General features: G+C 37.6%; 1 protein-coding gene across 3 annotated transcripts; it reads left to right on the forward strand.

Annotated features, from left to right (window-relative positions):
- Positions 1 to 654: 654 nt before the first annotated feature.
- LOC122304727 (suppressor of RPS4-RLD 1) lies at positions 655 to 23,512 on the forward strand. Of its 3 annotated transcripts, none has more exons than XM_043117003.1 (24): positions 655 to 870; positions 998 to 1,107; positions 7,831 to 8,489; positions 8,621 to 8,665; positions 8,806 to 8,907; positions 8,992 to 9,072; positions 9,446 to 9,512; positions 9,879 to 9,979; positions 10,133 to 10,240; positions 11,987 to 12,057; positions 12,198 to 12,254; positions 13,979 to 14,087; positions 14,183 to 14,263; positions 14,346 to 14,432; positions 16,117 to 16,323; positions 17,123 to 17,457; positions 18,117 to 18,203; positions 18,274 to 18,373; positions 20,264 to 20,355; positions 20,444 to 20,482; positions 20,620 to 20,710; positions 22,177 to 22,274; positions 22,360 to 22,663; positions 23,100 to 23,512. In XM_043117003.1, exons 1-23 carry the CDS (start codon positions 749 to 751, stop codon positions 22,643 to 22,645), a joined length of 3,135 nt encoding a protein of 1,044 aa, XP_042972937.1. In that variant the 5' UTR covers positions 655 to 748; the 3' UTR covers positions 22,646 to 22,663; positions 23,100 to 23,512. The 3 variants fall into 3 exon arrangements, with proteins under 3 accessions (XP_042972937.1, XP_042972933.1, XP_042972929.1); XM_043116999.1 differs by having other exon boundaries at positions 23,167 to 23,512; XM_043116995.1 differs by having other exon boundaries at positions 23,170 to 23,512.
- The last annotated feature ends 308 nt before the right edge of the window (positions 23,513 to 23,820 follow it).

The raw sequence follows: 23,820 nt of genomic DNA on the forward strand, positions 1-23,820 counted from the left end.
ATCTAATTATAATCGTTTTATATATATTTTCAATTTTATGCTCGACTCAGGCTCCGATTAGTTATCAAAAATCAAATAATCTCATTTTATTTAATTATTATAATATTTTCTAATTTCTATATAAAATATAATAAACAATTTAATTTTTTTAAATTTTAATATAAAATTAATATTAAAAAATTATATTATAATAATATTTTATTTATTACTATTCAAAAGATCTCATCTTATTTTACCTTAACTACAAATAATAGTTGGATAACTTGGATTTTTCTTGCGCTGTTTGTATTTTTATTTTTATTAATATATATAATTTCTATTTTTTTTTTTTTAAATGTGGTGGGCATAAGTGGCAGATCGGTACTTAGCGTCCAAAGGTACATCGAAGTAACGAGTACGACCATGTGTAAAAGCTATCTCGCGTTTTCAGTGAGGGCCGTCCGGGCCAGCTAACGCTTGGGCCTTCGTGGAACACGGTGTGAAAATAGAGGACACAACGGATTAATCGAAGTGTATAACCAATCGAAGTTAAAGATGGACCACACGTGCAACGCCCACGTTCAGCCACATCCACTGTCTCTCTCACAATTTTCCTTTCTTCACCTCATTTCCCAGTTTTGCCCCTCTCCGCCTCTTTAAGTAAATTCACCCTTACTCGGACTTGAAACCGTTGAATGGAAGAAAGGAACCCCCCAACGCATTTGTGCTTCCTTCCGATCCGCGCAACTCAACTCGCCCGTGTCAACTCATGGCCTTAGCTGTCTCCGAGCGAGTCGAGCTCGCCAAGCTCTGCAGCTCCCGGGACTGGTCGAAAGCCATTCGAATCCTCGACTCGATTCTCTCCCAGTCTTGCGCCATCCAAGACATCTGGTCCGTGCAACCGCACTTGTCTATATTCCAAGCCCCAACCGATCTTCATTTTACCCTGATTGATTTCATTTTGATAAAGAATTCGGCGAGTGATTTTGATTTTGAACTCTGCATGTTGTTATTTCAGCAATAGAGCCTTCTGTTACAGCCAATTGGAGCTACACAAGCACGTGATTAAGGACTGCGACAAGGCGCTTCAGCTCGACCCTACGCTTCTTCAAGCTCACATCCTCAAAGGTCATTCTTCGCTCAATTCTTCGATTACACTCTGATTTCGCTCGTTTTAGATGGTTGCAATTAATTATTGTCAGTTAGACCTCAAGTTTTACCCTAATGAAGATTTTCAGTATGTGACGTTTTAGCTAATTTGTTTCATTTTATTCATCTTCCTACGTAGTTAAGAACATTGCTAATGACTTGTATTCGCACTTGGGATCAGTTTCATAGTGAACGTGGATAACTGATGCGGTGCTTGGATGAGAAATGTTTGGGTTTAATTTATCTTCTTCTTCTTCTTTTTATTTTTTATATTTTTTATATTTTTATTTTCATTTTTTTAAAAACTCGTTGTGAGTTTTGAAACCAAAGAATGGCACCTCATTAACACGAATTATGTACACCATGAGGATCACAATCGTCGATACAGTTTGGGTACCAATCTATCTTATCAATATATTTACAAAAAAAGCTTTCGATGTATCCAGGAAATTGTGATACATAATAAATCCTATCTGTTTTTATTTATTACGAAAATCAATTGAATCCTATCCAATATTTATATTTCTTGAATTCCTCATACATATATATTTATATAAATATATATTTTTTTGATAAGTAAATCAAAGTGTATTAATAAAAGAATAGGCATAGCCAAGTGTTACAAAGAAAGCCCTCAACTAAGTAGGGACAATAGATACAAGGAAGTCATGAAAGGCTTGGCCATTAAAATTAACAGCAATGGTCCAAGTACAAAGAGTTCTAAAAAAGAAAGCTTTTAGTTCCTCTGTCGATCTCTTTTTGTCCTCAAAAATCTGTTCATTACGCTCCTGCCATATACACCACATGATGCAAATGGAAATCATCTTCCAAACAATCTTGATCTGTTGATTGCCTCTTAAATCTGTCTAGCTAGCAAGTGCTGCCACAACTGCCTCAGGCATAACCCAACCCAAATCTAGTCTACTAAATACCTCGTTCCATAACCTTCGGGCTACATCATAGTGTAGTAAGAGGTGGTCCACCGATTCTCTCCCATTCTTTCACATACAACACCAATCTGTGATGATCACCATTCTTTTCCTCAAATTATCTGTTGTGAGAATCTTACCCAAAGAGGCGGTCCACACAAAAAATGTAACTTTGAGAGGCGCCTTATGTCTTTAGAGTTTTTTCCATGGGAACTGAAGAGGAGGTTCTTGTGAAAGAGACTTATAGAACGAGAGAACCGTGAACATACCTTTACTTGTAGGTAACCACCACAATAAATCAGCTTGCTGATTGTTATTTTGGAGGGAATACAAAACGCTGAAAAGAGCTTCAATATTGTCCATTTACCAATCATTTGCCGCCCGACTAAAATTGATGTTCCATTGAATTTGTCCCCTTGCTATTTCCATAGCTTCCTCCACTAAAATTTCTTTTGCATTAGCGATCCTAAATAGAGCAAGAAATAGATCCTTTAAAGCACCATCACCACACCATACGTCATGCTAAAATTTAATTCTGGCTCCATCACCTAGGCGTAGTCTTGAATGGTGAGATAAAACCCCCAATCCTTTCCTTATGTGTTTCCACAAACCCACTCCGTAAGCCTCTCTTACTTCATTGGAACACCATTCTCCCCATAAGCTACCGTATCTACTCTTTATCACCATCTTCTATAAGGCTTCTAGTTCTTTATGGTATCTCTATAACCATTTTCCAAGTAACGCCCGATTAAAAAATCTCCGGTTTCTGATGCCCAAACCTCCATTAGAAATGGGACTACATACCTTCTTCCACTTGATTAGGTGGAATTTAAATTCCTCGCATATTCCACCCTACAAAAAATCTCGTTGTAATTTCTCAATACAAAGCGCTACACTTGCTAGAATATGAAACAAGGACAAGAAATAAGTCAGTAGGTTGGATAGTGTACTCTTTATCAGAGTAATCCTTCCGCCTTTTGATAGGTACATTCTCTTCCAACCTACTAAGCGATGCTTTACTTTCTCAATCATTGTATCCCAAACACTGTATCCCAACTAGAGGCCGCTCCCAACGGAAGGCCAAGGTATGTCATAGGAAGTGAGGCTGTCTTGCACCCCAATGTATTAGCCAACTGTCTTAGATTTTGAACACTCCCGACAGAAACCGTCTTTGACTTGTCCAGGTTCACTTTCAACCTCGAAGATGCTTCAAAACAAAGTAGAAGGGCCTTCAATACTCGAATATGGTTACGGTTTGCCTCACAGAAAATAAGAGTGAAAAGTAGGTGGGAAATGTTAATAGAACCCCCTCTCGGAGATCCGATCGAGTAACCTGACACCCGCCCATTGAGGATCAAGGCTGAGATCATTCTGCTTAAAGCCTCCATCACAATAACAAATAGTAGAGGGGACAACAGATCTCCTTGTCTTAGGCCTCTTGTGCTATCAAAGAAACCTATTGGACTCCCATTTAACAGAACTGAGTATTTCACTGTATATATACACCAACGGATCCAAGATCGTCATTTCTCTCCAAACCCACACCTCCTAAGAAGGTTGAGTAGGAAGTCCCAATTAACATGGTCATACGCCTTCTCCATATCCAACTTGCTGAGTATCCATTCCTTGCCAGATTTCAGTCTACTATCCAGACATTTGCAATAAGCACTACATCTAGAATCTGTCTATCTTTTACAAAGGCATTTTGGGGCTTTGAGATTATCTTTCCCACAACCTCACTAAGGCAATTAGCAAGTACCTTAGAAAGGGTCTTGTACACCCCATTTACTAGGCTAATGGGTTTTGAAACTCCTTAATCTCCTCAGCCCAACCTTCTTCGAAATCAAAGCAAGGAAAGTGGCGTTAAGGCTGTTTTCAAATTTTCCTTCTGAGTGGAACTCCTGTAATACCTTCATGAGATCATCCTTTAACATATCCCAGCACGTTTGGAAGAAGCCCACAGAAAACCCATATGGACCTGGAGCCTTGCCTTGTCTTTAGCCATTTTTCTGAGCACATCAAATACCTCAACCTCCTCGAACGGCCTCTCCAAACGGTTACCATCCAATGGACCAATAAAATAAAAGACCAACCCATCAAGGTTAGGCCTCCAGCCCACCTGCTCAGGAAGTAGTTGTTCAAAAAAACCAGCTACATGAGAATTAATCATATTCTCATCCCAACAAAAGACCCCATCAATCTTCAACGTCTCAATATTATTGGATCTGCTGTGCGAGTTGGCTATCCTGTGAAAAAACTTGGTGCTTCAGTCTCCTTCCTTCAACCATAAAGCTCTAGATTTTTGCCACCACGAAGTTTCTTCTAAAAGGAAGATCCTCCCAAGATCTGCAACCAACACTAGCTTTTGAGCTAATTCCTCATTTGTTAAGGTCCTAGATTCTTGTAACCTTTCTAACACATTGATCTCTTGACTTACTTTCCTTTTGTGCCGCTATATTGCCAAATGACTGTCTATTCCACAACTTCAAATCTTGTTTTAAAGTTTTCAATTTACCCGCAAACATGAAGTAGGGGTACCCTATAACTGATAAGAAGACCACCAGTGTCTAACCCTATCCACAAAACCTTCCGATTTCAACCGCATGTTTTCAAACTTAAAGTACCTTCGTCTTTTTTGAATTCCCCTGCAATCTAGCATGATTGGCCAGTGATCAGAACATAGTTAAGGAAGTCTCTTTTGCCAAACCTCCGGAAAATGAATTTCCCACTCCGGGAAAATTAAGAATCGATCCAGATGAAACTACGTCTGATTATTCGCCCACATATTTGACCCCCCCTCCCCCCGGCAATGTTAAGTCTAATAAATTCAGCTCAAAGATGCATTCCGAAAATTCTGACATTGCTGGTCGCATTCTTCTGTTGCCAAAACACTCATTGGGAAATCTTGTTACGTTAAAATTTCCACTAATGCACCATGGAAGATCCCACCAGCTGTGTAAGCCGACTACTTCATCCCATAATAATGTATGATCAAAATCTAAGTTAGGACCATAAACACCTGCAAAGGCTCACAAAAAACCATCGGCCACACTCCTGAAAGAACATGCTATCGAAAAGACCCAACGAACTCCTCCCGTTTTTCTACCCCCCGTTGGTCCCACATAACCAAAACGCCTCCTGAGGCCCCATCTGCAGCCAAATAAACCCAATCCACATGCACACAACTCCATATGTTTTGTACAATTTTTGTAGTTATAACTTTCAGCTTCGTCTACTACAAACAGACGATGTCCGCTTTCCACCCTTGCAGTAAGTTTCTTATTTGAAGATGCTTACTGGCCTCGTTTAGTCAGCAGACATTCCATGAGACAATTTTTGGTTTCACTTTGGATAGACCAGCCCCTTCCCCTTAGACCTGTCCCTACTAAAACCACCTTCTGAGTTCATCGACCAAGTTAATTTCTTGAGTTCCTGTTGTTTCTTAGAACCCGCTTTCCTTTGTTGTTGGTGTCCCGCTTCAATAGCGGTGAGTAACGCTATGAATTGCTCCTCGTAACCTTCGCATTTCAAACCCACCAGATCCTAGATATCCCTCGCCTTGTCAAACACCCAATCCGAAACACTTGACTGATTGGAAACAAAAAATTTAAAGGGATGGGGTTCTTTAAATTGAACTCTTAACTGTTCCTCTAAACACTCTTCCCCAGTCAGAAAACCTCCTTGGTTTTCCTCATATGAGAGGAAAAGATAATCACTGGCTGAGTCCCTTGAAATCAATTTCTCAATAGCCCCCACATCATAGGCCGTGTCTCCTGGGACCATTTTCTCGCTGATCCCCATCACTGAGGCCCCACTTTTCAGCTCATTGGAACTCATTGAGCCATCAACTCCCCCCCTCCACACACACACCATCGGCAACTTCTGTACACTTCCCAGAGGAGAAGCGTCGTTCGGTGTTGAAGAAGAGGCTAAAATCAACTCTGTCGTATCTCTTGGGGCTATTTTCTCACTAACCCCCATCATAGAGGCACCACAACTCAGCTCATTGGAACTCGCCGAGCCACCATCTCCCACCCCACAACCCATCGGCAACTTCTATATTGAGAATGGGGCCAAAAACACCTATGTCGGCAATTTCGGCTTCTCTGTCTGGTCCACTCGAGCCACCAACGAGACCTCCACCGTCGTCGGCGTCGTCTGTTGACGGTGCAACGACTCCGGCTCATTGGCTGCCCTCTGATGTCATCTCGGTGTCGACATCAGAGCAGAGGGCCTCGCTCCATCACTCGCAGGACTAGCCTGAGCCTTCCACACTTGCCAGGCTGGTTTCTGCTTGCTGGGCTTGAAGATAGGCCTGCCAAGGCCCATATGGAAGCTTGAAACAGGCATGTTCCCTTTAGAAACCTCACGGGCCTGAAGGCCCAGCTCGTCTCCCACGTGAGGCCCCCTGTATGCCTGAAAAACTCCTTGCCTCCCACGTGAGGACTTATTTAATTTCTCCTGAAGCGCACCATTTACATAGCCCCTAAACACACCGTTTTCCCTAGCTCTTCCCCTTTCATCCATTTCCTTATTAACCCCAACCCTCCAAGCCACCTTTTCCAGCTCCCTCTGCAAATGCTGCATTTGCACCTGTAGCTCCCTCACCATACTGTAAACGTCTCTTCCATAGTCTCTCTCTTGTGATAGACCCTGAGGAGCTCGATGCACGTCGCCATCACAATACCCCTCACCAACCCCATACCTCGGAACGCTGTGACTCTCTGCTGGAATGAGAGCCTCTTTGTATGACTTCCCTCCCACTTCAGTTTCCTTCCATAGCTACCTCAGGACAACCCCATCAGACCCTCTCTTACTTGCCTCTATGACCACCTCCTTCAGTCTCCACCATCCCCTTCCCCCCCCCCCCCCCCCCCCCCCCCCTCTTCTTTCTCTTCTTCCGGAATAATAACACTTTGTCATCCCCCATCGCCATAAACTGCCACCTCCAAGAATCTCCCACAACTATTATGACCTCTCTGAGCTATGAAGCTCCGAAAGTCTTCTCTCCTGGAAGCATAAAAGTCCTTACTTTCTCCCTTCGCACAGTCCTCCAATGCCCTCCCTAACCATCGTGCAGTACCCAAAACCAATAGTAACTCCTGTTTACACCTTCTACCTCTCTCACTAATGCGAACCAGACCACCTTCTCTCATGATGGAAAAAAGTTTGGATTCAATCACTAACTCCCATGTGAAAAATATCGTGGAAACACTGACAAACTTAATACTAACTAATGCCCATCATCGGCGACAAACAAGAACACAGAAAAAACTGAGTTTTTCTACGTTAACTTTTTCGCACATGTACAGAGAGAAATAGAGAGCAATCATCGTAACAACTTTAAAAGACTTTTAGCTTTTAGCCATATATATATATTGTATGTATGTATCCTAGGAATTTCATTTTGCTCTGGAAACTATTCTAGGAGAGGTCCAAATCTGTTCGCATATTGATCGGTCTTGGTTTGAAAAAGATAAAACATTAACATGATGATGAATTTTCCTATTGTTTCAAATAATGTTTGTAGCCTTCTTAAATCAGAAATGTGTCTTCTTACAAGTCCTTTTGCCTAATAAAAATTCAGGTGAGTTTACATCTATGATCCATGCTACTAAAACAGGATTTACCATAATAAGCAAGTTGAAAGTTGAAAATGTTTCTTGTTACAGACTCTTGAAATGCCTTGTTCATTTGCACCAAAAAGTTTAAAATGCAGCATTTGGGATTCATGTCTTGTCTTGTGGACTGAGTCTAGTGTTTTTTATTCTAGGTCGTGCATTTTCTGCCTTGGGAAGGAGAGAGGATGCTCTTTTGGTTTGGGAGAAAGGCTATGAACAAGCTATGCGTCAGTCTGCAGATCTGAAGCAATTGTTAGAACTGGAAGAGCTTCTGAGGATTGCAAAAGAAGACATAAGTTGTACACATGAAAACAATGTGATGGAGTCTAGGTCATCTATGTCTCTATCGGGATCAGGACCTCATACTAATGGTCAATCAATTGAGACTAATAAGAATTCAGATATTTTGAGTGATGAATCTAAATTTTTCAGTACTTCAAAGGATAAATCCGAAATCCACATTGAGTCGAGGGATAACATTGATTCATGCAATGGCCTTTGTGATAAAGCACAGGAGAATACTAATTCTGAGAGCGAAATGAATGGTAGTCATGATATTGTTGATAAACTGAGCTATGAATCTGATTCATGTAGTGACTTAAGTGATACGTCTGAGCCATGCAGTAAATTATCTATGGTTTGCAACAGCTCAAGCAATACAACTGATACTCGCCGCAAGTTGAGTTTTAAATCGGACATTCCTAATGAAATAACTGAGGATGCCAAGAGAAATAAAAAGTTCTGTGTTGCTAGGATTTCAAAGTCCAAATCAATAAGTGTAGATTTTCGACTGTCGAGGGGTATAGCACAGGTATTTTTATTTTATCTCCACTACTTGGTAACGATTTTAGTTTTGTAATATCATTGAATGTATTGTTTGTACTGTATGCTAAGCATTTTAAAGCATGTTTTCTGTTGAGTATTATATATTTTTTTTTTCAGGTTAATGAAGGGAAATATGCTCAAGCTATTTCAATCTTTGATCAGGTAAAATTTTGACCGTCTGAGTCAACGTGATGATTGTATTGGGATATCATTTTGGGGGGCTTAGGGGTGTGGGGGTGGGTATGATAGGACTAATTATCAAGTTTTATAAAAACTGCCGTTTGCTAATATTATATGCACAGATACTAAAAGAGGATCCTACTTATCCTGAGGCACTAATAGGAAGAGGAACAGCGCATGCATTCCAACGAGAACTGGAAGCTGCTATTGCTGATTTTACAAAGGTACTTGAATATTTCAAATCTGACTGTTGTAGTAAAACCTTTATGGCATCTATATCTGAGTAATTTTTACGGTTTATATCTTAGGCTATACAATCAAATCCATCTGCTGGTGAGGCCTGGAAACGGAGAGGGCAAGCACGAGCTGCATTAGGTGAATCTGTTGAGGTGAGAGTGGTTCATCCTCTTTGTTAAATCTCATCGTCTTCGTAACTGATTGATTGTCTTTTTCTGCTGTCTTTTTCAATATTTGCTGATCTTTATTTTAAGAATTTTCATGTGATAAATCATGCTAGTTAAACTTTCCTAGATATAACTTACCTATCTATAGATATAGGCTTGGGTTCTATCTATGCATAGCATATTAATTTTCACATATTAATATGCTAGTACGAGGTGTGCAATACCGAAGTTATTCTTTTGTAACAGAACAGTTTATTTGTTTAAATTAAAATATATATTTGAATTTTTTACGGGTTGCTGTTGCATGGTTCAGAATACTTAGTCTTATACGCACTATTTAATTTCCTCTTGATGCCAGGCTATTGACGACTTGACAAATGCATTAGAGTTTGAACCAAACTCAGCAGATATATTACATGAAAGGGGTAACTTGCTTGTACCTAGCTCTTTCCATTATATGTCAGACACTATATTGAAAGCACTTAATGCTGTCTCTTGGCTGCATCATCTGATAGTTACTCACGGTTGAGTTTTCAAAGTCAGATGTCCATCTAGCTTGATAGTATGAGTGCCCAAATATTAATGTCCAGACATTTAACGATTAATATGGTAGTTGTTTTTCATAAAATTATAAAGTAAATGTCTCGTTGTAGTATGCCGAGACATCAGCGCAGCCGCCTTTATATTTATATATCTGTAAATGTATTACGTATGTATGTAATGCTGGTAGAGTAAGTTATATAAAAAACCAGGTAGTAAGAGTTCTGCGGCATACAACTTTTCAATTGCAGGAATCGTTAGTTTTAAGTTTAAGAATTTCTATGCTGCTGTGGAAGACCTATCTACATGTGTGAATCTTGACAAGGATAATGCGTCTGCACACACATATTTGGTGAGTCCTCAAAATCTTATTCTTGCCATTGCTGTTCAGCAGATGCTCATGCCTCTTAGAAATTTCACCTTCTTTTTTTTTTTTTTAATGTTATTTTATTTATTTTATATTTTTTATAATAACTGTCAACTAAGGAAATATTGACTTTCATAGGGTTTGGCATTATCTTCAATTGGTGAATATACAAAGGCCGAGGAGGCACATATGAAATCAATTCAACTGGATCAGAACTTCCTTGAGGCATGGGCTCATCTCACACAGGTATCCATGAACTACTACTATGTTTTACCCGGAGAGATTCAAGATATCAATTTAGCCACCAAGAAAGACATACTTCACGCCAAAGTAATGTCTATGCCCATGTCCAGTTGCAACATTTACAAGTAAAAGCAGCCAGTCATGGAGCTTATAATGATTGCAAATTTCTCTCTGTAATCTAATTGTTCCCTTTGATTGCACCCTTCGTTGTGAGGTGCATTGCTTGGTTTTATCCTGCGCCATGATTTCTCTACAATAAGTATTTCTGACAAGTACTTATCAAAAAATATTTCTTTATATGAACAATAGCTAGAATATCTAAGGGGTACAAATTTAATTCATAAAAAGATGCATGCAAGTGGTAAAGGCCTTGGTCTTGGTGGTATGCTCCCTCCAGGTTGAAGGTTCGAAACTTTTTGGGTGCAAACAGTTTCTAGGGGCAGAACTTCCCCTTTAATTACCTAAGATGCATATGTGGGAAACTCCTTACCAAGGGCCCGTGCACCCCCGTGATTAGTCGGGACCCGCTGCCAATAAAAAAGAAGATAATATCATGGTCTTTACCTGAAAGTGAACAAAGAAGTTTCTGAAGCATAGAAGCACATGCTATAATATCTCCTTAAGGTCTTTTGGAAAAAGAAACCAGTGAAGCCTTGACTTGGACTCGAATCAACTAGTATTCCTGTGTCAGTAAATCTTCACCTGTCAAAATTATCAAATGTGGAGTTCGTCGTTGAATAGTGCTAAATTTTGAAATAGATGATCGTCAATGGAATGTGATCATCTAGCATTAGTGATCACATGAAAAACAAGAAGTCTTTCTTATAGAAGAAGCAGAACTATGCTTAGCAACTGAGAAAACTTCTGGATTGTATGCTTTAGTTTGTGTCAAGGACAAGTCTTTCTTATAGAAGAAGCAGAACTATGCTTAGCAACTGAGAAAACTTCTGGATTGTATGCTTTAGTTTGTGTCAAGGATCCTTGACACAAACTCACTTATAAAAAAAAAAAATTGTGTCAAGGATCCAAGGAACATGATTATTGTGGAGAAAGAAAAAACAAGAAAAAAGATAATGGCTTAAGTTAGTCCTCCTAAGCTATGTGGTCCCTAAGACAGAATCTCTATACATTAAAAATGTCCAAGTGTTTTTCTTGATAATAGGACATTCTTCAGGCGAGGACACTGGCATTGTCAGATTTTGTTGTAGAGGCAATAGCTTCATGCTGCACCTTTTCTAATTCACTGATGATTAGACTGCATCATGGATATGGTTTTGCTTTTCGATATCTTCAGAGACTGGTGACTTTTTCGTAACTGATGCTGCATATACAGATGAGATGGGCAGTTGGTGAATTACCAGCTTTCATTGTTTGGTAGCTAGGGAGCTATGGTATCTTAGACTCGTCTTATTTTAAGTTTGTTAGGTTTGCCTGGAACTGTACAGGTCTTTTTGGAAGGATAGAATGGGAGTGGGTTGTATAAATAATTAAACAACATGGGAAGCTATGCCTTTTTGTCTGATATGGAGGTGAAATCCCTGTTCCTTTGGCGTCTGTCCACCTCACTTGTGGACGCACTTGTTCTTATTCAACTAACATTGTTCATCTAGATCATCTTATTAAGCGCTAATGTATCCCTGGTTGCATCTTTGGTGCTTCTCATATAGTCTTTTACATCCCTGGCAGTCATCAAGTAGTTCTGAGTAGCTGCTAACAAGTTAGCTGTTGTGGATTTTTGATTTGTTGCAGCTCTATCAAGATCTAGCAAACCCAAAAAAGGCTTTGGAATGCCTTCAGCAAGTTCTAGAAATTGATGGAAGGTGAGCTTTGTTTACCTGTAACATGTCATCTATGTTGTCAATATCTAATGCCGAATTTCTACACCTGAGTATAATGAGATGCTCTCTACTGGGACTTATGTTGTAATGATACTCGATAATCTTAATACTTTCTTGAATAGGTTTGCTAGAGCCTATCATTTGCGGGGGATCTTGCTCCATGGTATGGGAGAGCACAGGTACGTTCTATCCAAGTGTTAGATGACTATTGCAAGTTTTCATTATCTATTTGGTATTATTATTAACTCTTGAGAGAGTTATGATATTATGGATCATCATTGATACTGGAAGAAAGCATTGAGCATGTATGGCAGTAGGTAATGGTGGGGATTAACCCCTTTCCAAGGCTCTTTGTGATTGCTATTCTGATTGATTTGAAGATTTAATCAGCGAAGGGTCTGAATTTGGAATAATTTCTTGTAAAACTCTGAATTGAGTATAGGGGGGTGTCAATGAGATCTCACATTACCTAGGAATGAGGCGTTGTCTTTTATAATAATTCCAATAGGCTTTAATGGTAATCTTGACTAGTCCTTTTAGAGTATAAGTCAAACTGTGGTTTGGGTTTTTCTTTGGCTGTTACAAACAATATAAGAGCCAATCTCCACAAAAGTATGGAATTTGAACACACACAGCATTCAAGATTTTTCTTGTATATACTATTTTATCATTAGCTTTTCATCACTTTTTCACTACTATTCACAGATCATTTGAGATCACCTCACTACTCAAACGTAGCCTAGTGTCTCTTCTTGTATACATCCTATGTACTTGGGCCTTACCTATTCTCAACTTTATTAATAAAATTTCTTTTACGCATAAAAAAAGTATGGGACTTGAGCCATGTTTCGTACAATAGAATAGCCTATCCAGATTGTCAGAATTTTAGGGGGAGTTATTGTAATACACCGAATGGCCTGATTTTGGAATAATTTCTTGCAATATCTTAAATTGAGTATAAGAGGGTGGTAAATGGATCTCAAATTGCCTATGAGGGAGTAGTTATTGTGGTTTATAATAATTTAGATAGGCTGTAGTTGTAGCATTAACTAGTCTTTTTGGAGTGTTAGCTCAGATTTGGCTTAATGTTTTCTTTATTCATTACATTTTTATGATAGATGGAAACAAAATGGAAACCAAATCATTGTTCCCATTTTCAGCTCTTTCAAGAGTCAAGGATATGACCTTAAAGGCCATCCCATCCCCTTCCAGTTCCTAATTAGGTGTTTCTTTTGTATAAGTTCTATGATTTAGGCTATGCATTTTGCATTATTTAATAATATTGCTGATTACTTGTAAAAAAAGCCCCCCACCTCCCCAAAGCTCTTTTTTGTTATTTTAAACTTTGTTGGGGCCCTTTTTTCATAAATTATTGTGCTCTTTAATATAGGTTCATTGGCACAGCTTATACCTTCTTGCAATTGCATCAATGCTCATAAACCAAAGGGGTCTTTCCCTCCAAGTTATGTTAAGTCATTATGGAATGAAATAATAAAAGTGAACATAAGCAGAAAAAAATGTTGCAGAGGAGAGAAAAAAAAATGTAATAACTAATGAGAAATGTAACAATTCACTTAAGGTGGCCTTTAGGGGCTAGAATGTCAGCAAGGTTGATGCCATCCCTTTTAGCTACCATATCAACTTCTGTGGCAATAATAAGCGCAATGGGATAACCATTTCCAGACTATGTTGAATCTATTGATGAAAAAGTTTCCAATGTGCTTCAGAATTTCCTAACCAAACTTATAATAATAGACTGCTGCTTATGCTTAAAGTACAACTGATTGGTGAACATTAGATTCTACTTTTTAGTTTTACTTTATATTTTTTCAATGTTTTTTTCTTCATTGGAATTTGCACCTTCTTTCGTTTGGTGGATAAATGCCTGAATTTAATATTGCAGGAAGGCAATCAAAGATTTGTCAACTGGTTTGAGCATTGAGAACGATAACATAGAGAGTCTGTATTTACGAGCATCCTGTCATCATGCAGTTGGAGAATATAGAGAGGCGGTATCAGAGAGTTTTTTATATATATTTTTAATCTGGAGTTGCTTGTTTCTTGTTTTTTTGCTTTAGAATGCTAAGTTTTGAGATGATGCTTATAGGTCAAAGACTATGATGCTGCTCTGGATTTGGAATTAGACTCGATGGAGAAATTTGTGCTTCAATGCCTGGCCTTTTATCAGGTTTGTTTTGTATTTACATATTCATTGCCAACCCTGGTTTGTCTGATGATATGTAAAATTTATCACATTTGTTCTTTGGCAGAAAGAGATTGCTTTGTACACAGCCTCTAAAATCAACAGTGAGTTTTGCTGGTTTGACATTGATGGAGATATTGACCCACTTTTTAAGGTAATGTATATTTTTTAAATTATACTCCTTTCTGTTGATGCTTTTAATTTCTGTGGGTCTGTCACTACTTGCTTTAGATCACTTTACTGCAATGCCTTCTTCTCAATTTTATAATTTTTAATTTGTTGACATATTTGTTGTTTGAAGTATTAATGACCTCTTAAAGTGTTATGTATGTCATGTACAACAAGTAGAATCATTGCCCAGGTGCGCTAGGGAATTTTGGCAACTATGTTATATCTGAAAAAAGTAGATTGTGCGAGCAGTTGGTAAGAACTAAGGTGCATATTGCTTACTAATAAACAGCTTTAAGTATGAATCTGAAATGTGAGAACAGTGAAATGAAAGTATAATAGCAACGACAAGGGTAAGCTGGGCATCGTTCTTCTATTTCGAGCAAATTGAAGTAACTAAGTCATAGTTCAGAATCGAGTCCTATGATGTTTGTTGTGACATCAATTATGGTAAAGAGGTCTTATAGGTGTTAAGTTATGACAAGCTCTAAAGGCCTTGAATAAATAATGCAATGTTAATCAAATAGGGTTCCATTGAAGATAATAGGAGAAGTTATATTTTTGAGGTCACGACAAAAACCTGGTTTATTTTTGGTTTCAAAACTTGTGTTCCATTTTATGGGAACATGTTGCGGGGGATTGGATTAGTGGAGGCAAAATTTTCCCAACACTTGCTTCAGGAAGCTTAAGGCCTCGTTTGGATGTTGAGATGAAATGAAATATTTGTGAATAGTAGTGAAATTGTTTGAGTTAAGATGTTTTATGGGGTTTTGGAAAAGGAGAGAGAAAAAGTTGAATAAAAATATTATAAAGTTAAAATATTGTTAGAATATAATTTTTTAATATAACTTTTGTTTTGGAATTTGAAAAAGTTGAATTTTTCTTTGTGTTTTGTTTGGTTTGGGAAAGTTGTAATGATTAGATGAAAAAGTTGAAGATTTGAAATTGAAAAGTATTTGTGTTTGTGGTATTTGGATGTTGAGATGGGATGTGATGAGATGAGATGAGACCATCTTGCAATCCAAATGGGGCCTAAGAGTTTCTGTGGCTTATTGTCATGTATTTATTAGATTTTTATCCGACTTCCTTCTTTCACTATTTAAGCTTTGCCAGCACAGAGGTAGCTTTCAATGACCTGGGTAGCTTTGCTTGGCTTGGTGGGTAAGTACATCATTGTGATGAATACAGCCATTCCCATTTACATGCATGGTTTCCAGATAGCAAAATGTAGATGCCCTGAAATTTGAAACGTAGCCTTTCAACAGTGGCTTAGTTTCATATAGTTCTCTATTACTAGATTTCATATATTTCAAAAGTTCTATGAGTATATGGCTTTGCATCCGAGATTGGAGCCAGCAACACCTGATAAGTGCCTTCTTAAGATATTGAAAAGAAGTAGAAATTTACCAATTGAATTTTATTGCTTTTCCAAAGCTTCAGTATGCACTTAAACATTGTAATATGCAAATGTTCATTGAGGTGTGGTTCTGTTATGTTTATATGTTAAAGGTTGGATTACGGTGCAAACATTACAAAATGTATTGAAGAATAGTTTTGTACTTCTGGTTTACCTGTAAAAAAATTGCTTCCTGTTGCATACTTTCTGATTTATCTTGGAAATTTATTCTGAGTTTGCTTTTATCATTTTTCTAAATGGTATTTTTTATCAGGAGTACTGGTGCAAAAGATTACACCCCAAGAATGTATGTGAAAAGGTTTTCAGGCAACCTCCCCTACGTGAGTCATTGAAGAAGGGTAAGCTTAGAAAGCAAGATTTTTCTGTTACAAAACAGAAGACTGCCCTTCTACAGGTTGCTGATTCTATTGGCAGCAAAATCCAATATGATTGTCCCGGTTTCTTACCAAATAGGCGTCAGGTGATTTAAATCAATAATAAGTTTGAAGTTGATCTCCATTAGTTGGGCTTCTTAATGGTTCTTTTTATTTTTCTACTTATTTGGTGATCTTTTGATCCAATAATTAAAAGGGTTAGTGTCACCCCGTATACATTGTCTTGCTGAAAATGACATTTTTTATAGAAACTATTTTTTTCGAAGTGTCCTAAATGCCTATACTTAGTTGAAGCTGATGCTCATCCACTGTTAATGGCCTCTCAGACTCTTTCACATCTCCGATACTGTGAAATGAAAGCAAAGCAATGATACAACCTTACATCTACATAATCTTTTTTGGTTGCTTGAGTCAGAATTATGCAGCCTGTAACTATACCTTTAATATAACAATTACCAGCTAAACTATAAATTCAGGAGATAAAATGAGGCATATGCATGATGCCTAACGTTCTCAGATTTTGGCTTAGCTTTTTTATTCAAGCCAAGTTGTTTAAATATTGAGCTCACATCTATCATCGTCATGGACAAATGTAATGATATTTTTCACTTTCTTCATTGATGTAGACCTATTAAAGTGGACTTCATTCCGCACAAGATAAAATTTTTAGCATTGTCTTATACTGTAGTTTGATTTAATTTTAACTTTATCAATATACTGTACTGTGTCAACTCTAGATATAAACTCTGCATTTATGTAGCTTGAAGCATTTTTTCCCGACTTTCTCTTTAAAATTCTGACTGGTCATCCAATATGTATGCTATAATTTAATTTTTCCATTTGTGTTGAATGCACTATTAAAGTTCTTATTTTATTATGTACCAGCATCGCATGGCAGGATTGGCTGCTATTGAAATTGCACAGAAGGTTTCCAAAGCTTGGCGTTCATTGCAAACGGAATGGAAACATTCCAATAAAAGTACATCAAAGCATGGTAAGAAAGCCCGGAGAAGGGAAAGAATTAACTTCCCTAGCCACAATAGAGGTGGTGCTGGTTGTAGTACGAGCAGTTCCTCAGAGACATCAACTTCATACGGGATTGCAGAAGATAGATCATGGGGCCGCTCTGTTATGTCATGGGTAGATGTCTATTCATTGGCTGTCAAATGGAGACAGGTTTCTGAACCTTGTGATCCAGTTGTGTGGATTAACAAATTAAGGTATTCCTCTTTTTTGGGTAATCAAGGTATTTCATCGTCATGCAAGTAACGTAGAATGCCTTATTTGGGCTCGATTGGTTGTCTTTCTGTTTCTAAGTTTTATTATTTATCTATAGATTTGTACTTATCAAAAAAAAAATTATTTATCTATAGATTTGTGTTATTTTGTTCATTATCTTTTGCATGTTCAAACCTTTTATTGTTTGATTACAAGAATTTATGTCAAATGAGGTCAGTTAACTTAGAAGCTAAATTATGAGACAAATGAATATTAACTAGTTTATGGAAAATGAGCGTTATAAGACAAATTACAGATGAAACTTAACTGATTTTCCTTGAGCTGCAATAATTTTTGTTCAGGTTGGATTGAAAAATGTCCAGGCATAGGTGCAGTTCTCAACTTTATCAATCAATGTTCGTTATTTGGATTGCATAGATTTTTTGTGTAAATATTGTATAATTCAAACAACTTCTGTTCTTTAGTTCCCCATAAAAACATCATATTTATTGCTCATCATCCGCCAGAGTTTGATTGCTATTGTTTGGATAAAACTTATAATCTTTCTTAAAAATGACAGTTTTTGGATGCATAATTAAAAAATGAACTCATATTTTTCTTGTGGTGGTTTTTTTTGGTTTTGTAATTCTCTGCAACTCAGTGAAGAGTTCAATTCTGGATTTGGCTCTCACACACCATTGATTCTCGGACAGGCAAAAGTTGTTCGCTACTTCCCAAATTATGAAAGGTAAAAGCCTATTATGGCCTGTTTTTCGTGTAGACGTGTTTACAATCCTCATCATTTGTTGATGCTGCAGAACATTAGATGTTGCAAAGACCGTCATAATGGATAAATCGTATGTGTACAACAAGGCGGATGAGGTTATTGATCTATCCAAAGATGGGAAACTGGAAGATGTGAGTTCTTTTAGTAGTCATTTTGAATCTAGTTTTGTCTTCTCTGCTTTTTGACACTGCCACAAGGGCTTTACCCTATTATTTCAAATTTCACGAAGTTCCTTCTTAACAGATATTGTAAATGAGATTATGCACTTTTTTATCCCCATTCACATGTTTTGTTATTGTTTAATTGCCAATTGCATACCATAAGGTTATGTCTCTTGTGTTGTGGACATTTTAATTGTAATCCAAGGATATTCTCCTTGTTATGCTATTCTTCTTATCAATAAGATGATGATAGCAGTGGCCTAGATGATAGAGGTATCTAAGCACAGATCTCACCAATGAAATTGAAAAAACAAAGTTGTGACTTCTTTAAATACCCATTAACCGAGTTATGTTTGGGATGCTCCCTTTTTAGAAAGTTGACATTTTTGGAAATTCTAAAATGCGTTACACCTGTTAAGAAGGTAAATTCTGTGAAAGAAGAGCTATTAATTGTTTCTTATTAGTTATTACAGTGGTGAGAAAAGAGACATGAATATTGAAATCGGAAAATGAGTGGGGCACTGGGTTTTTTTACGGTATTGTTGTACAGCGGGCAAATTTTTTTACTGTTCATGCACTATTCACATCCCATAAAAAACACCATGTGGGTGTATCAGTCCTCTTTGAAACTTGAAACCAACTCTATGTAGGCTTACTAGAAGCTTTATTTCTATCGAGTTTATGAGATAGCTCTGAGATTTTTTAAATCAACTCTATGTTGACTTACTAGAAGCTTTATTTCTATCAAGTTTATGAGATAGATCCGACATTTTCTTCCATTTCCAAATAGCACTCTCATTTCTTTGATCTTCTCTGACTGATTACTCTGCACTGTTGTGTCGGATATAAACTTTTGCCTTGCTCTTGCGTTTTCCACTCTATTAGATATTTTCTTATGTTACACTATTAGAGAAAGGTTAGGTAATTCTATCTCTTTCTTCAATCAAGTTGCTCTGCTTTTTGTCTACTTATCAGAAAAAGGCTGCTATGCTTTTTGTCTGCTATGTATTATTTGTGTTGTGAATAATCTAAGATTTTATTTGATAGTTAATATTATAAATCATTGGTGTTTAGAGGTTGTTCTAAAACTGTACCCCCAGTCATCATCTTTGGACTATTTTTGGGTCAAGCATTCTACTGTTGATACTCATGTTTAGCCTGTTGCTCTTCCCCTTTTCCGCCTTTAAGGTGAATCATAAGCCGGCCAGAAAGAAAGATGACCCCCACGTTCTTGTAGATGGTGTGAGTGAGAGGCTCTCACTGAGAGCAACTTTAGTATCTCTCATTGAATTCTTTTGTGGGTAGGTGCTTGTTGAGTGAAAACAAGTAACCGTACCTATTATCCCTCATTGACCTTCTTTTGTAGTTAGGTGCTTGTTGGGTAAGGCCAGCTTTTGAGCACAACACCTTGTATAGGTTGGGTGCTTGAGCAGATTTTTCTCATATCGATGAAGGCTTTCCCTGAATTTTCAGTAAGGAGCGTTAATGCGCTCCTTATTGTAAAACAGCCTAGCTAATGTGTGCTTTTACATTTTCTTTGCTTGCTTTGTAATATGAGCATCATTTAGAGCTCTGTGCCTTTTATATGATGAGAAGACTGCCCCAATCCTTATTTAGTACTATATCTGGTTTTGGGTTTATGTAGCAGTAGAGTGTTGGGCTTTTTAACCCCCAACTTCAATTATATTTTGAAGATCTTGTAACTGACAAAATCCATATAATCCATAGGCATCTTGACCTAGTGGTGAGAAATATCCAATACGGACTAAATGCTGTAGGAAATAATTATGCGTGATAACATTTTTCAGATATCTGCTTTTATTTGTTGAAATCTCAATAGAGGAGCTCAAACACATGCAGATTATCCATGCGAGATCCTGCTCCGATCTTTACAGAATTGTGGGTGAGGACTTCTGGTTGGCAACTTGGTGTAACAGTACTGCCTTTGAGGGGTAATCATTCACAGTAAATAAATTTTATATCCTTGGCATTCATACTTTCTTTTAATTTCTAGTTTTTGATTATTTATGCTTGTTTCAGGAAGCGGCTTGAAGGGACAAGGATTACCCTAGTAAAAATGTATATTACATTTCAGTATTGTTGCTTGCCTTTCATTATTTTCCTTGTTTCCCTTTCACTTTCATTTTTTTTTCCTTCATTTTCCCATAATAGGTAACAACTTTCTTTTTGTTTCTAACATCAATTAATGTTTCTAGAGGAGAACAAGGATTTGACTTTGCAATCAGAACACCCTGTACACCTTCTAGATGGGACGAATTTGATGCAGAAATGAAAGCAGCATGGGAAGTATGTCACTCTATATTTCACATATCCATGTATCAAAACCGTGTGTATGTGTTGTGTCTGGAAACCTAGGTCTCAAACTTCTGATTGTGTGATTTTTCGTGGTGATTTCATGCTGAGCAACTGCTTGTTCCTGGGGATTCCATACTTCTTGTGTTTTTATATTGCAACTCTCAGAACTACTTGTGCTTCATGTGCAATGCTGAGTGCACTACTTAAACAATTAAGTAGGTGACTAGGTGTTGCTTAATCTGTGTCGGCAAAAATCTACGAACACTTCAATTGTAGTAGATGGCTCCAGTTTTTTTTTCTTTTTGGGTATTTTATTCTTTAGACACTGTCTTTCACAGGCTTAGACATGCTTATGGAGTTCCTTATCTGAAAAAGACACCAATGACACAAGTAAACCTACAGTATATGTTCATAATCATAACCAAGTAGTAAAGAACTTACTGCAAGGGTGGTTAGGCGTGCTCAATGTGGTGTATCCCAGGCGATGCCAAGTACATGTTTGTGTAGGCATGCCTTAAGCCTGAAACGCAATAACACTCACATTGCATGTTGAGTGCCTTAGGGAAAGCACCTTCTATGAACCACAGCCGAAGTACAAAAGCATGCATTCTTGCTAAGCTTGTAATATTCAAAGTCTCATAAGTCACATTGGACTTGGAGCTGTGTATAAAATTCAATCTTACTGTAGTACCTTGGTATGCAATAATGTTAGCATTATGTTGTTCCTCCTTTTAGACAATAGATATTTGAAATAAGATCCATAAGCAAATGCAAGGACTGTTTCATAATTGGATATCCATTGGATATCCTTAATTCTGCACTTCACCTTTTTGCTTTGTTATTAGGTTTGACTTGGAAATTTGTAACTCCCCTGGTTTCTAATTTATCAAAACATTTTGGTCCTGAATATATTTGGTGAATCTAAGAGCTTGAATTGTTGAATTTGATGTTTGTATGTTAATCTAATTTGTTTGTATTGTTGCATACTGACAAGTTGCAGTCTTATTTAGTTTCTTTTTTACTGCATTTAGATCTCATTTCTCCAAGGTGTACTGTGAACTTAAACCTGGGCTAAGCTATGCTTTGCACGTACTTGCACTTTGCACTTAACCCTAGGTGACTTAGAGCCTTTCGTGACAAAGATCCCAACACCTTGCCTGGCCTTAAACTGCCCAAGCAAGATTATTCTAGACCTATATTTTCTTTCATGGTGAGGCTGTTGGATGCAACTAGACCACCATGGAGGGGTAACTATAGATGACTTCTCCTTTGATCCTCCTCATGCATATGGCATTGGAGTCTATATTTTCGTTTCTTGTCTTTTGTAAATTCCATTGTAAATCTTGCATCTTCATTGGTGCTCGCTCTGCATCCATCTGTGGTTTGGAGTCTTTAATTATATTTTCCACCATACTGGATGATTGTAACATTTGCATGTGCTGACTATGGATTGGCAGGCTATATGCAATGCTTATTGTGGCGAGAATTATGGTTCCACTGATTTCAACGTGCTTGGAAATGTGAGAGATGCAATCTTAAGGATGACATATTACTGGTAAGATGGGAAATTCAGTGCACAGGGGTGCTCCTTTTGTAATTCAGACAAACCATAGGTCCGTATAAACTAGCATTGTTTTCAGGTACAACTTTATGCCACTATCAAGGGGTTCTGCTGTTCTTGGGTTTGTGGTGATGCTTGGACTACTTCTTGCTGCTAACATGGAGTTTACTGGAAAGATACCTCAAGGTTTACAAGTGGATTGGGAAGCCATTCTAAACTCTGATCCAAACTCTTTTGTGGACTCTGTGAAAAGTTGGTTGTATCCGTCTCTCAAAGTAACAACATCCTGGAAAGACCCAGATGTGACATCAACTTTTGCGACAACGGGATCAGTTGTTGCTGCATTAAGCTCCTATGATGATTGAACTATCTATCTAGAAGAGGTGAGTTAACTTACTACATCATTATGCCTCATAAATGTGGCATGGGGCATTAAATGGACCTCTATGTCTTTGTTGCACTTCCATGACATTTTAAAATCCAGTTTCCTAGTAAGTTACAATGTTTTTAAGAGAAAGTAAAATCGCTTGATCCAGATTCCATAAGGTTGAAAATATTGAATAAGTGATGAGGAAAATCATATTAAAAGTTTCCCTGCACCCCTGCAGCTAAATGCCACAATTAATATTACGGGAATGAAGGAATATTTTGAAGTAATTGAATCTCCTCTTACGTGTAGGTTGGTAAGAAATAAACTTGTTTGACATGTCATTGACCGTACATAACTGCACCTCATTTTTTAGTGACTTGCTAAAGTAAAAATACAATGTAGTGATCTCATCTTTGTAGGGTGTAATTTTATTGTTATTTAATGGGCAGATCTTTATTGGATGTATGAATGGACTATGTTCTTACTTTGCAAACTTGGCCTGGGTTTTTGATGCAGCAGAACTTTACGAGGAAACGGCTATTTATTCTAGGCAGTGTAGTGTTTTCTGGCACAGATGGCAGTGCTATCTTGACCCCTGGAGGAAGATCTGGGTAAATCTGACGCGAGATATCTCCAAATTCACACCCGCTTGTAGGATTGGTAAAAATTTCATGTTGTACATTAATGTGCCATCCCCCTCCCCCCTCCCCAGTATTTATAGATGGAAATAAATTTGCCTTGCATGACTCAGTTCAACAGGGCCAACTGTATTGTGTTAAAAAATATTTCACTAGCCTGCTTCACTACCCACATAAAACGGTTATAAGACAATGAAATTTACTTGGCAAAATATATATTTAAATGCGCGCACACTTACACGCACATATATTATATGTATGTACACTAGCCTCTTATAAGATGTTTCCATTTATGTTAAAAGAGTTTTTTATTTAACGGATATTACTACTCTCTTATTCAAGATTGTGTATCTCAATTATTTGATTTATTTATAATTTTACTTTAAAGACTCGCACTGAATTATCTCAAAGCCTGTTCATAAGCTTGAGCTGTAATGTGGTGTCCAAACAATGCATAGTTTTTGGAGGGTTCCCCTCATCGTCAATAATCCAGCCCATGTACAGTTAGGCGGAGGACCCTAGAGTGATTGAT

Source organism: Carya illinoinensis, chromosome 1 (assembly GCF_018687715.1).
Source record: "Carya illinoinensis cultivar Pawnee chromosome 1, C.illinoinensisPawnee_v1, whole genome shotgun sequence".
Lineage (NCBI taxonomy): Eukaryota > Viridiplantae > Streptophyta > Magnoliopsida > Fagales > Juglandaceae > Carya > Carya illinoinensis.